Raw genomic sequence first — 12,229 nt, 5'->3', positions numbered from 1 at the left:
AAAAAAAAAAAAAGAAATAGATGTTTAAATTATAAAAATTACAAGTACCTTTATAGCTGTGAAAAAAAAAATAGACCTAATAAATCCCTAAAAATGGTGACTGTTATCTGCCTACTTTGGGAGCAGGGAGTATGCACTACCTGAAAAGACCTCACTTTTGTGTGTCGTAAGAAGCCAGGTTTCACCAAAGACATCCATGTCCATTTTCATACACGGGTATTTTCCCATTGCTGGTTTTTGCTCTTCACCCCACCACCATGCTGTCTTCTGGGCTGGCAGAAGGCAGTGTTGATTCCAGTGCGGTTATATGGAATTTCATTTGTTTACAGTTAACATCATGTAAGAAAATTGGCTTATTAAATTTATGCTGATTTTCCAAAATGCTGGCACCAGGGAATCACTTGACAGTCACAGCCTTCCTTCCAGTGTGATGAGTGTCTAAGACAGCAACGAGAAAGCCAAGGAAGGTTACAAACATGTGTACTTCTGTGGCTGGAGTGGTAAATTATGTGTAAAATAGCATTTCCCAGATTCTAGTTGAAGCGACAGTGCCACCAATTCTCTCTCTTTTTTTTTCTTTCTGTAAAATTTCCCAGACACTAATGAGCTGTGTTGACTTACAGTCTGGTCTGCAGAATGCTAGTGTGTCTTGGCATTTCAGAGAGTAAATGAGTTGCTCAGTGATTGAACTCCTGAAAACTGGTTGATAAACTCACATTTTAAGGCATCTTTCTTCTATAGTTTAATTTTGAGGGGTAACCTGATCCTGGCAGTAAAGATAAACTAATGGTAGATACTCACTGAAAAAAGAAAAAAAAAAAAAAGGAGGGTGTAGCAGAAAACTGTAGATTATCGTTATGATCAGTATAAAATCTTTCTTTTTATTGAGAATTGCTATGTGCTAATAAATTCTATTGAGGATGCAGTACAAATACTGTTCAGTTAAGAAACTGATGTATACGTTACACCCAGTAGGATGGCTGCCGTCAAAAAGCAGACAATAACAGGCGTTGACAAGGATATAGAGAAATTGGTACCCTTGTGTACTGTTGGTGGAACTGTAGATGCAGCCTGTGTGGAAGGCATTAGGGCAATCCCTCAAGAATTAAAACTAGAATTACCATATGATCCAGCAATTTCACTTCTAGGTATATACCCAATGGACTGGAAAGCAGAGACCTGAAGAGATATTTGCACACTCATGTTCATAGCATTATTGACAGTAGCCCAAAGGTGGAAGCAACACAAATGTCCACTGATGGATGAACGGACCAACAAAATGTGGTATATGCATACATTGGAATGTTATTCAGCCTTAAGGGAATTCTGACACATGCTGCCAAACGATGAACCCGGAAGACATCATGCTAAGTGTAATTAGCCAGTCACAAATAGATGGACAAGTGACTCCACTTAAATGAGGTACCTGGAGTTGTCAAATTCACAGGGACAGAAAGTAAAATCGTGGTTACCAGGGATTGGGGGAAGGGAGAAGTTGAGAGTTAGTGTTCAGAGGGTGCCTATTCCAGTTTTTCAAGATGAAAATAGTTCTGCAGATAGGTGATGTTGATGTTTGCACAACAGGGTGAATGTGCTTGAGGCCACCAAACTGTACACTTAAAAATGGTTAATCTGCAGGGGTTGGGTGGAAAAAAATTTTTAAAGAATATGGTTAAAATATTAAACTTGGTTAAATGTATTTTATCACAATTTTGTAGAAAAGAAATGATGTGGGATATTGTGTGCCTGAACTTTTGCTGAATAATATTTACTATAATTATTGTTTAAACAGTGGTGAATGCCGCTCTAGGGTCCTGGCCTGGGTCCTGGCCTGTGTCTGGCAGGCAGGTAGAAATGCAGGTGTGCGGTGGAACTGGCCTCCCTAGAAGTAGAGACCTGGAACAAGAGCCAGGCAGCCAATGGGAAGTGGATGAGCTTACAGAGGGCACCAGGGTGGGAGAGGAGCCTGGGGGGGGGACACTCAGGGTCCATCAGGAAAGGAGCAGGTAGCAAAGAGGGAGGCGAATTCGCTGGATAATCACCCATCCCAAGTACTTAAGCATATTTTTTTCATCGACTGATTCTCTAAAATGAACAATAGTTTAAATTTACATTTTATAATAACTGGACTACACCTCTTTGTCTGTAAAATGTATTCTGTTAGATGCCGTGGACAAATCGAAGCTTTTCTAGGCTAGCTAGATACAAGCAGATAGCATTAGCATTAGCCACACTGGGAGCATTAAAAAAAGGGAGCTAGGACCCAAGACTCATTGGGGTCTCTTTGCAAAACCTCACAGAACTATGTCATCCCAATTTTACTACCTTCGAGTGTTGGCACATCTTTCTGTTTAAGTTTTCTTTCTTTCAATGACATAATCTGTTGCACATATGTTTCTGAGTCCCCGTGAACCTTACATTCGAGCCATTGAGCCTAGTGATGACTGGGCATTACATGGACATGAGTAGAGCAATAATGGCTAACACTTGTCCAGCACAGACTGAGTATTAGGTATTTCCTATAGCCTGGCTCATTTAATCCTCGCCGAAGCTCTGACCCATCTGCAAACACAGAAATGGGGGGAAGAGTGGTCAAGCACCTTCCCCCAAAGTCACCCAGATGGTTGATAGGAAGCTGGCCTTTCAAACCCTGGCTTTCTACAGCTGAAGAGGATCATTCACAAAAGTGATCCTATCAGTGTCCACAGAGGAAACTTCTGCAATTTCAACGGTCGGAAGAGAGTTTACAAGCAGCAGATCTTGACCATTACCCAATAAAAACAGAAGACAAATCATAAAAGGATTCTCTCCAAAATAACATACCGAGCAAAGGTCTTCCTGACCGGAAGCTGCTGCCCCGTAAGAGCCAGCCATGCTCAGTGGGAGCAGCCACAGAGAAGATGCTCCTTTGCTGCTGAGAATAGCAGTGTACAAAGCCTGCCTCCAATGAGCTGCAAGAGAGACGGGGCGAGAGGAACCGAGTTCGTGGACTTGTGCTTTAGATTCAGTAAACTTCTTTCAACTAGACCTGCCTCCTCTACCCCTCCCCCATAAAATATTGAAACAAGCCCCTTCCCAAATTATATCTGCTAAAAGCCTGTATTTGAGTGAGTTTCCATACATTGGTCAGTTGCATTTTTCCCCTGAAAGCATGAGATATTACAAAGAAAAAAGTCTTAAGGAGCCACAGTGAAGCAGATTGTATTATCTGAATAATTCAGACTGCGTGTTGAAAATCAAGGTAGGGATGACAGTAGTTTTCATATAGACTCAATTTTTTTCTACTAAGTGAACTCTAACCAATTATTTGCACATAAATATATTTTGGTATGTCTGTACACATGTGCACATATGTGTTTTTGAAATTTCAAGTTAATATCCTGGAAGTAACGTGTTAGACTTGTTTTTGTCTCTCTGTGCATATATTTTGAATTAAGTTTAAGAAATCAGGGCCGGGTGTGGTGGCTCACACCTGTAAGCCAGCGCTTTGGGAGGCCAAGGCAGGAGGATACCTTGAGGCCAGGAGCTTGAGACCAGCCTAGGCAACATAAATATTTTTTGTAGATAACTCCATATCTACACAAAGTAAAAAAAGTAGCAGGGCATGGTGGTACACACCTGTAGTCCCAGCTACTCAGGAGGCTGAGGCAGATGGATCGCTTGAGCCCAGGAGTTGGAGGCTACAGTGAGCTGCGATTGTGCCACTGCACTCCAGCCTGGGTGGCAGAGCGAGATGCCATCAGAAAGAAGGAAAGAAGGAGGGAGGGAAGACTCTGGTCTTCTCTGTGGTGGGATAAATTGGTTAATCAGTGGAAAGGTGAATGAGGCAGGTGGGTATTAACTTTGAATCATCAGTCTGCCTTCTCCTTCAGCTTCCCATTAAACCAGGTGGCTGAAGGCTAAACAGCCACTGTCAACACACAGTGGGGCCTCCTAGACAATAAGTGCGTGACCAGGTCATCTCTGATGCTAAATGCTCTTCAGGAAGTCAGACAAGAGGGCTAGGACAGTGGCACTTTGATGGGTATCTTTGAAGAGGTACTGCTTGTGCCCGGGCTTGAATCACAGGAGAGCAGACGCTGGGCCTGTCTGGCTCTGCAAGGAACCCTGGTACCTAGAAAACTCAGTAAATCCTAGTTAAATGAAGCAGAGATGGGTAGAACATGGCCCCACCTCACATGTATGAAGTAAGTGTTCATTATGATTGTAGTTGCCATTCTTAAGTCTCTCTTAATGCTGGCACATTGGGCCTCAGGGCTTTGTTTACAAGCTCCTCAATGAAGTATCACCCCAGGCTATTGAAGAAGCAGCTGGGCTAAGGTGGTAGCAAGGCCCACACCTATATGATGCGAAACCTTGCCCTCTAAAGCACTTTGTACTCATGTTTCTCCTGAGCATCAGAAGTATCTTTTGAGGGAAGTGGTGGTGTCCCATTTTACAGAAGAGCTGAAATCCAAGGGGAACATACAGATGGTTCAGCTAAGCTTGAATCTCAGACCCTTAACTCCTTTCTTCTGTAATATTTGGTTCAGCTTGATCCACGTGACCTCTTTGGAAATATCTGTGACCATTTTTTAATGTTGTGGGGACACTGGCTACTATCGGTAGTGTGTAACCCAGCAAGATACAGTTAATAGGATTGTCTTTAGAAAGAAAATAGGGTCCTAGAGTAGGATTGCTCGAATTTTAGGGGTTAGTGAAAACTGTTGAGCTGAGATAGTTTTCATACCTATCCCTATTTGTTTTTAAATCCATTCCCACCTAAGACTTGAAAAAGCAGCTTAGCTCATGAGGTTCTGAGAGCTGTTTTTCCAGCATCACTTGGGGGTCTTGCTAAGCTGGGTTTTAGAGTAGTCACATGACGTACAAGATGTGATCTGGCTATATAATATCAAATTTTTAGCCCTTCTCTCTTTGGGGTAGACCTGAGTAATAAACTTAACTAGCTGTAGTAATGAAGCCAAAAATTAGGTTTCCTTGAACTGCTAAGCTAGAGAGAAAAACATGCATTGTTCTTTGGATCAGACTTCTGTGATGGTCTTGCCTAGACTAAATCAGAATACCATCTCTGATGTAAAATTTCAGTAGTCAATTAGTTGGAATGCATTTTTTTTCAGACTTTCTTCGGTTGAGGCTTTTTCATATTGGAAATTTGTCAGTTTGTATGTCTAATTTTATTGTAGAATAATGGTTCATCTGCGGTCTCTTTCTGTTCGAATCCTTCCTGCACCATAGCAAATTACTCTTAACTGAAAATACCACATGGCCCTGTTGGATTTTAAGAAACAGCGTCCAAGGGATGCAACCTCAACTCTTGGCCAACAAGACCCTCCAGATGGGCTTCCAGCCAGCCTTTCCAACCCGTGTTGGCAAAGAGAGAAAAAACCGAAGCCTGTGAGGATTCAGGGTGATGGGGCACTCTTCCTTCCCACTTGTTTTGGGGCCTCTGAGGGCAGCAGCCCAGCCCGGCTATGTAAATGAAGGAGCCATTGCTGTATTAGTGCATTGCCACAACTCGATTTCAGAACAAGAAACTGAAGGGGTGCCTCCTTCATTGAGGAAACTGGGCTGCTAGGTCGGTGACCGCTACAGAGCTGACCTGTCTTTTTTTTCTTTCTTTCTTTCTTTCTTTCTTTCTTTTTTTTTTTCTCCTTTTTTTTGAGACGGAGTCTCGCTCTGTTGCCCAGGCTGGAGTGCAGTGGCGCGATATCGGCTCACTGCAAGCTCCACCTTCCGGGTGCCAGCGATTCTCCTGCCTCAACCTCCCAAGTAGCTGGGACTACAGGAGCGTGCCACTACCCGCAGCTAATTTTTTTGTATTAGAGACAGGTTTCACCGTGTTAGCCAGGATGGTCTCCATCTCCTGACCTCGTGATCCGCCTACCTCGGGCTCCCAAAGTGCTGGGATTACAGGCGTGAGCCACCGCGCCCGGCCGGAGCTGAGCTTTCTAAGGGTCTTGGGAAGTGTGGCTTCCAGTGCTCCTGGAGTTCCAGAAGCGGAAGTGTTCAGGGATTGGTTAACCTTTAGCTACTGAGTCGTGATTACTCCAATGGGGCTGTCATTGATTGGCTGTCCCTCTGAAGCAGTCTCACTGCAGTGAGGCAGTTGTTGATTGGCTGGCCGTCTGGTGTGGCTTAGTTGATTGACAGATTTCACTGGCGTGAAGTGGTCGTTTATCGGCTGGCCCTCTGATATGAGGTGGTTGTTGATTGGTGGGCGTCGATTGCCTGGTCTTCAGAAGCAGGTTCGGTTTTGTTTTGGTTTAATTTGGTTTGGTTTTTTTTTAATTGATGAGGGTGGTTATCGACCCATTAAAACCCATTGCTATGGCCAACCAATAGGCAGTCATTTCCTAGTTGTATGGGAACTTTTAATTTTCACGTGTCCTAGAATCTTAGAATTCTTGAGTTGGAATAAGCCTATCAAAATGCAGTCCACGCGTCGGACGGTTGGGCGGGTCGGGGAGGGGGCGGTCCACAGGCTTGGGCTCAAATCCTGACTGCCATTAAACAAAGCCCTCAATCTCTGTGACACAGTCTCCTGAAGGAGGACACCTCCCTGAAAGGTGGGTTTTCCCAAGATGAAACGCCTTGGCTTGTGGCAGGTGCGTATCACTGCTCAACTTTTACTTCCCATTGCATTTCGCAGAGCTCAGGGTTGCGGCCCAGGGGAAGCTCTGTGGGGCATTGTTTGTGGCTCGGTTCTCTCACTTGGTCTTTCCCCTCTAAGACTCAGAAGAATTACATGGGAAGATGTAAAACTCCTTGGATGCTCAGGCCTCTTTCATAAAGATACTGATATAATTGACTTGCAGTAGGGCTCAGGCAGTGGAATTTTTTTTTTTTTTTTTTTTTTTTTTTTTTTTGAGACGGAGTCTCGCTCTGTGGCCCAGGCTGGAGTGCAGTGGCCGGATCTCAGCTCACAGGCAGTGGAATTTTTAAAGCTTCTGTGTGATATTCGGTGTGCATGAAAATAGATCCTGCCCAGCCAGCTCCTTACTTAACTGCTCTTCATGCAGTAGGAAATATTAATAAACAACTTTGATTGGCGAGATCTTGACTGGTCTTAAGCAATGGGCTGCTCTTGTTAAAACCTTGTGGAAATTGTGTAATTAAGAAAGAAATGTGGGGCCGGGCGCGGTGACTCACGCCTATAATCCCAGCACTTTGGGAGGCAGAGATGGGCAGATCACGAGGTCAGGAGATCGAGACTATCTTGGCTAACACGGTGAAACCCCGTCACTACTAAAAATAAAAAAATTAGCCGGATGCGGTAGCGGGCGCCTGTAGTCCCAGATACTCGGGAGGCTGAGGCAGGAGAATGGCGTAAACCCGGGAGGCGGAGCTTGCAGTGAGCCGATATTGCACCGCTGCACTCCAGCCTGGGCAACAGAGTGAGACTCCGTCTCAAAAAAAAAGAAAGAAAGAAATGTGGTATTCAGATGGAGTATTCTCTGAATATTCCATTCCTGTTACTGCTGTTGCTCTTCTTGTTGTTACTTAGAAAATCTGCCTTTATGACTTTCAAAAGTCTAATCTGACTTAAAGCTCAGGTTAGTGAGTTCCACATGGTATGCACTTGAGATTTTCTGAAATTGGATAACAAAATTGTCTCCAGTTCTGATAGGAGCTTTATGTAAACTTTATCCTCTTGAATATTGTATACATTATGCAGAGGCTTTCCTCCTTCCCAAAAGGTTTGTTATCTTTAAATTTGGAAGTTAATTCATGAAAGAAACATGTATTATTTATAAAACGTTGTTAGCATCTAGTAGAAAACACTTATTTAAAAATGGTATTTAGGCTTCCCTGGAGTCAATGTGCTTAGGACCCCTGTAATCCTAAAGTCATCCCTATAAAATAATGAGAACTTCTATCAGGGAGGAAGGAGATTTTAGTCCAGAGTCTTTTCACCATTCCTTTCTCCCTAATTTGGAGAAATGTCTGGTTAGTTTAAGGACTGAATATTGAATTTTTCTGCTTAAAGACTGCTGGTGCATCTTCTACCTAAGAAGTAGAGAGTTGCTAAAATAGTTGATTATTTTATTTATTCAGCCATACTTTTGCTATTTATTACTTACAGAATTGACTTCTCTAGATATATAATATACACATTTATTTATTGTTTTGATAAACTTTTCATGTGTTATGTTCACTTTTGATGTTCCACATTTTGTAGATTTTAACAAATGTATAATGACAGGTGTCCGCCATTATAGTATTGAACAGAGTAGTTTCACAACCCTAAAAATCCTGTGCTTCACCCTTGCATCCCTCCCTTCCCTCTTGCCCCAGGCAAGGGCTCATTTTCTTACTCTCTCCATAGATTTGTCTTTTCCAGAATGTCATACCATTTTAAAGGAAAAAATTATTCATGACAAGAACAGTAAGGCAGACTTTATTCGGAGGGACTACTACAGTAGGGTTTTGCATCAAGAAAGAGATTGGGTTTGACTCCTAATATTAATACAACAAGAAAGAGTGGGCATTTATAGGCAAGGAGCAAAATAAGGGAGTTGGCTGATGGAAAATTACTAAGAGGAAACATCAGGGTGGAGGGTGAGGATTCTGGTTAAACTGACCGAACAGGATTCTTCTGAAGGCAGGACAGAGTGATCGGCTGTCACTTGGGGGATGGTAGAGGATGAGGAAGCTGATCAGATGTTGAGGGTGGAGGATTCCAGCTAGAGCAGCGTAGCAGGAGAGTCTTGCAAAAATTAGGCAATGCAGAGATGGACGCGGAAGTACAAAAGTCAAGGCCTAATGGGAAGAAGATTCAAAGGAGTCTGGCTGAAGTTTGGTTAAGGATAAACTGTCAGAATCACACCGTGTGTAGCCTTTTCAGATTGGCTTCTTTCATCTAGCAATATGCCTTTAAGATTCCTCCATGTCTTTTCATGGCTTGATAGCTCATTTCTTTTCGGTACCGAATAATATTTCATTGTCTGAATGTACCACAGTTTATCATTCACCTACTAAAGGACATTTTGCTTGCTTCCAAGTTTGAGCAATTATGAATAAAGCTGCTACTGACGTCCCTGCGCAGGTTTTTGTGTGAATGAAAGTTTTGGGGAAGAATTTTATATTTATAAAAAAGTTTCCAACATAGTACAGAACATTCCCATGTACCCTTTGCCTGGTTTCTCATTGTGTTAACATCTTAGGTAAATACAGTAACATCTTACTGGTGTGTTGTCCAAACTAAGAGATTGACAATTATTTATTATTATTATTATTAGACTTTATTTTTATTTCACTAGTACTTCCACTAATTTTCTTTTACGGTTTCATGATCCAATCCAGGATACCACCTTGTATTAGTAAAATGTTAATTTTAATTTATAGGAGTAATTTGGTTATGTTGCATTTATTAAATATGTTGATAAGACACAGCATATCCTGAGAAAATGAGTGTAAACCTAACAGTTATCAGGAGGCAGTGTTACTTAATGAAATGGACTCATTTAATCATAATGTTATTTAGAATTTTTTTCAAGTTTGTTTTTGTTAGAGGGTCAGATTTCCCCATGTGCAGCGAACAGTGACATAAGATTTGTTTTATAAGGTTGCTGTTTCTAAACCAAATACTAAAGCTTGTCGAAAGAAGGTCATTTTAAAGTCGAGCATTTCAAGACCCAGGAGAAAATCGGTTGCAGAGTTGTAATAAAAGCTGTCAGTGCCTAATTTTTCAAGTTGGTGCAAAGGATGAAGTGTCCGGGTAGTTCTCTAATGAGCATCTCCAAATGTTTTGCTGGCAGAAGGACTCCATGAAAATGACAGAAGAAGTTATTGTGATAGCCAAGTGGGACTACACCGCCCAGCAGGACCAGGAGCTGGACATCAAGAAGAACGAGCGGCTGTGGTTGCTGGACGACTCCAAGACGTGGTGGCGGGTGAGGAACGCGGCCAACAGGACGGGCTATGTGCCGTCCAACTACGTGGAGCGGAAGAACAGCCTGAAGAAGGGCTCCCTGGTGAAGAACCTGAAGGACACACTAGGTGAGTGTTCCACCCTTTGGAGAGAGGAAGCCTTGTGCATTTCAAGGGACACCGTTCATCTTTCTAGTTAGTTTGCTTTTTCAAAAAAAAAAAAATGTCTGTTTTAAATGTTAACATCTTCGTAGATGTCTTTTTTAAAAATCTGAGAATTAAGAGATGAAAATGGAGAAAGAGGATGTTTGTCATTTCCTGGAGATTCTGGAGTTTGGGGTCTTGTGTATGGAGACACTTCTGTGTGCCTGGGACCCCTGCACAGGTATCTCCTTGTATCAAAACTTTAGAGGACCCTGACTTGGAACTCTCACCTCTAAGTCTACCCAGCTCTGCCAGTGTCGTGACATGAAGTTCTTTCTCTCTTATAAAATCCTGTCCGTTTGGCGTACATGCCTAGAGCAGGGGACAGCCAAAGCACTTTTTCCCACTCTGAAATGGATGCTGTGTCACACCACAGTCCCGGGTGCTGTTAGCTAAGAGGCCAGCTGTGTGACATCAGAGGCCGCTCCAGGGTGGGGGCCCAGTTTAGCCATACTGTTGTCCGTTGTCCGGCTCTCTCCCCATGTGCCTCTTGTTTTCCCAGGTGTTAGGATATGGGCAGGGCCCTCCTGGAGTTACACAAAGTTAACAGTGTCCAGTCTTGCCTTTGCATGTGCATGCACACGGGACTGACTGACAGTAGTTACTGCCTCAGATTACCTTAGAAAACAATTGAGAGGACTTTTTTGAAGAATGACTCATCTGACATTTAAAACATTGTTGTTACCTTCTTATGAGTAGAATGTTTTCTGTATCCAGGACTGCAGGTTATCACTTAAGGGCTGGCTATTGAAATGAGTTAATATTATCACCTGTGTCACATTTACTTGGGGTTTTAAAAAATTTGGTAGCGAGGATTTGTTTTCTTTTGGGGAACGGAGAATGAGGAATACGTGGGAAAACTGAAAGTAAAATTATCCACCAAACGTGGTGGGTGTTGCAAAATGTTCATCTTTCCTTTTCTGCCATCTTGAAAAGTCTAAACTCCCTCTGCAAAAATCATTGAAAGCCTTCGTGTATTAGGTAGTACTGTTGTGTAGGGATTAGGTTATTACCATGATTTGGAGAGACAAGTGAGACACAGAACTTTGTACGAATCATACCAGCTCACCGGGAATCATAGATTCTCAGCCTGATGGAGAAATTTCATTTTTCATTAGTAATATGATCCTCCACTGGGCTGCCTCCCTTTCATCTGTTTCCCCCCTACATAAGCATGCCACTTGAAAGAAACAGTTTTATGCTTATAACTCTTTTTTTTTTTTTTTTGAGACGGAGTCTCGCTGTGTCGCCCAGGCTGGAGTGCAGTGGCCGGATCTCAGCTCACTGCAAGCTCCGCCTCCCGCGTTTTTACGCCATTCTCCTGCCTCAGCCTCCCGAGTAGCTGGGACTACAGGCGCCCACCACCGCGCCCGGCTAGTTTTTTGTATTTTTTAGTAGAGACGGGGTTTCACCGTGTTAGCCAGGATGGTCTCGAACTCCTGACCTCGTGATCCGCCCGTCTCGGCCTCCCAAAGTGCTGGGATTACAGGCTTGAGCCACCGCGACCGGCCGTATGCTTATAACTCTTAATTGACTGTGGTTACCAGAAAAAGAGGGTAGCGTGAATAGAGGAAAACTTGAAGATTGCCCTGAGCTTTATTTTTCCAATGTCTGCCTTTCACCAAAGTACCTTCTTTTTAGTGATGCTAAACATTGTTACACTGTTGACTTGTCGTGTCTTCTGTGTGTGTGTGTGTGTGTGTGTGTGTGTGTGTGCGCGCACAAGATTCCAGTAAAGCATGAAATGCTCAGAGACTGGTAGGAAGTAGAACAAGGCCAGGCGAGTTCTCTGGGTGACCTGGAAATTCCCTTGAAAACCTTGTCATTTTTCTTCCTCAGTGTTTTAGAAGGAGAAAAGATAAAGCCACAAATTAAAACTATGAACCACATCTTCCATCCAGCATGCTTAGTTTTTTCGGGAGCTGTGATCGGTTCAGCCAATGCCTCTACTCCCGGGCTCTCAGACTGAGCCAGCCGCCCATCCTGGAGCCGGTGCTGGGCCCGCGCCCGTCCCCGACAGATGGCCATCCAGCCCTGCTGGAGCTCAGCGACGATGCTCAGCGACGGCTCGAGTAGGCCAATCCCATTTTTGGAGAAAACAGATTGTTAGAAAGCTCTTCCTTAAATAGAGTCAGATTTTTACATTTCTTTAACT

General features: G+C 43.2%; 1 protein-coding gene across 2 annotated transcripts in view; it reads left to right on the top strand.

Moving 5' to 3' along the window:
* NCK2 (NCK adaptor protein 2) overlaps positions 1–12,229 on the top strand; it is an 84,260-nt gene that overhangs the window by 33,305 nt on the left and 38,726 nt on the right. Inside the window, exons 1-2 of one of the 2 annotated variants that reach the window (XM_011984686.1) lie at positions 6,222–6,245; positions 9,759–9,999. In XM_011984686.1, coding sequence (XP_011840076.1) covers positions 9,768–9,999 — 232 coding nt within the window. In that variant the 5' untranslated portion in view covers positions 6,222–6,245; positions 9,759–9,767. Of the gene's footprint in view, positions 1–6,221; positions 6,246–9,758; positions 10,000–12,229 lie in introns of those variants that run through there. The other variant, XM_011984687.1, reaches the window with a different exon arrangement.

Source organism: Mandrillus leucophaeus, unplaced genomic scaffold (genome assembly GCF_000951045.1).
Source record: "Mandrillus leucophaeus isolate KB7577 unplaced genomic scaffold, Mleu.le_1.0 Scaffold271, whole genome shotgun sequence".
Taxonomy (NCBI): Eukaryota; Metazoa; Chordata; class Mammalia; order Primates; family Cercopithecidae; genus Mandrillus; species Mandrillus leucophaeus.
Note: the sequence above shows the minus strand (reverse complement) of the source record. Positions and strands in the feature narration are given on the sequence as shown.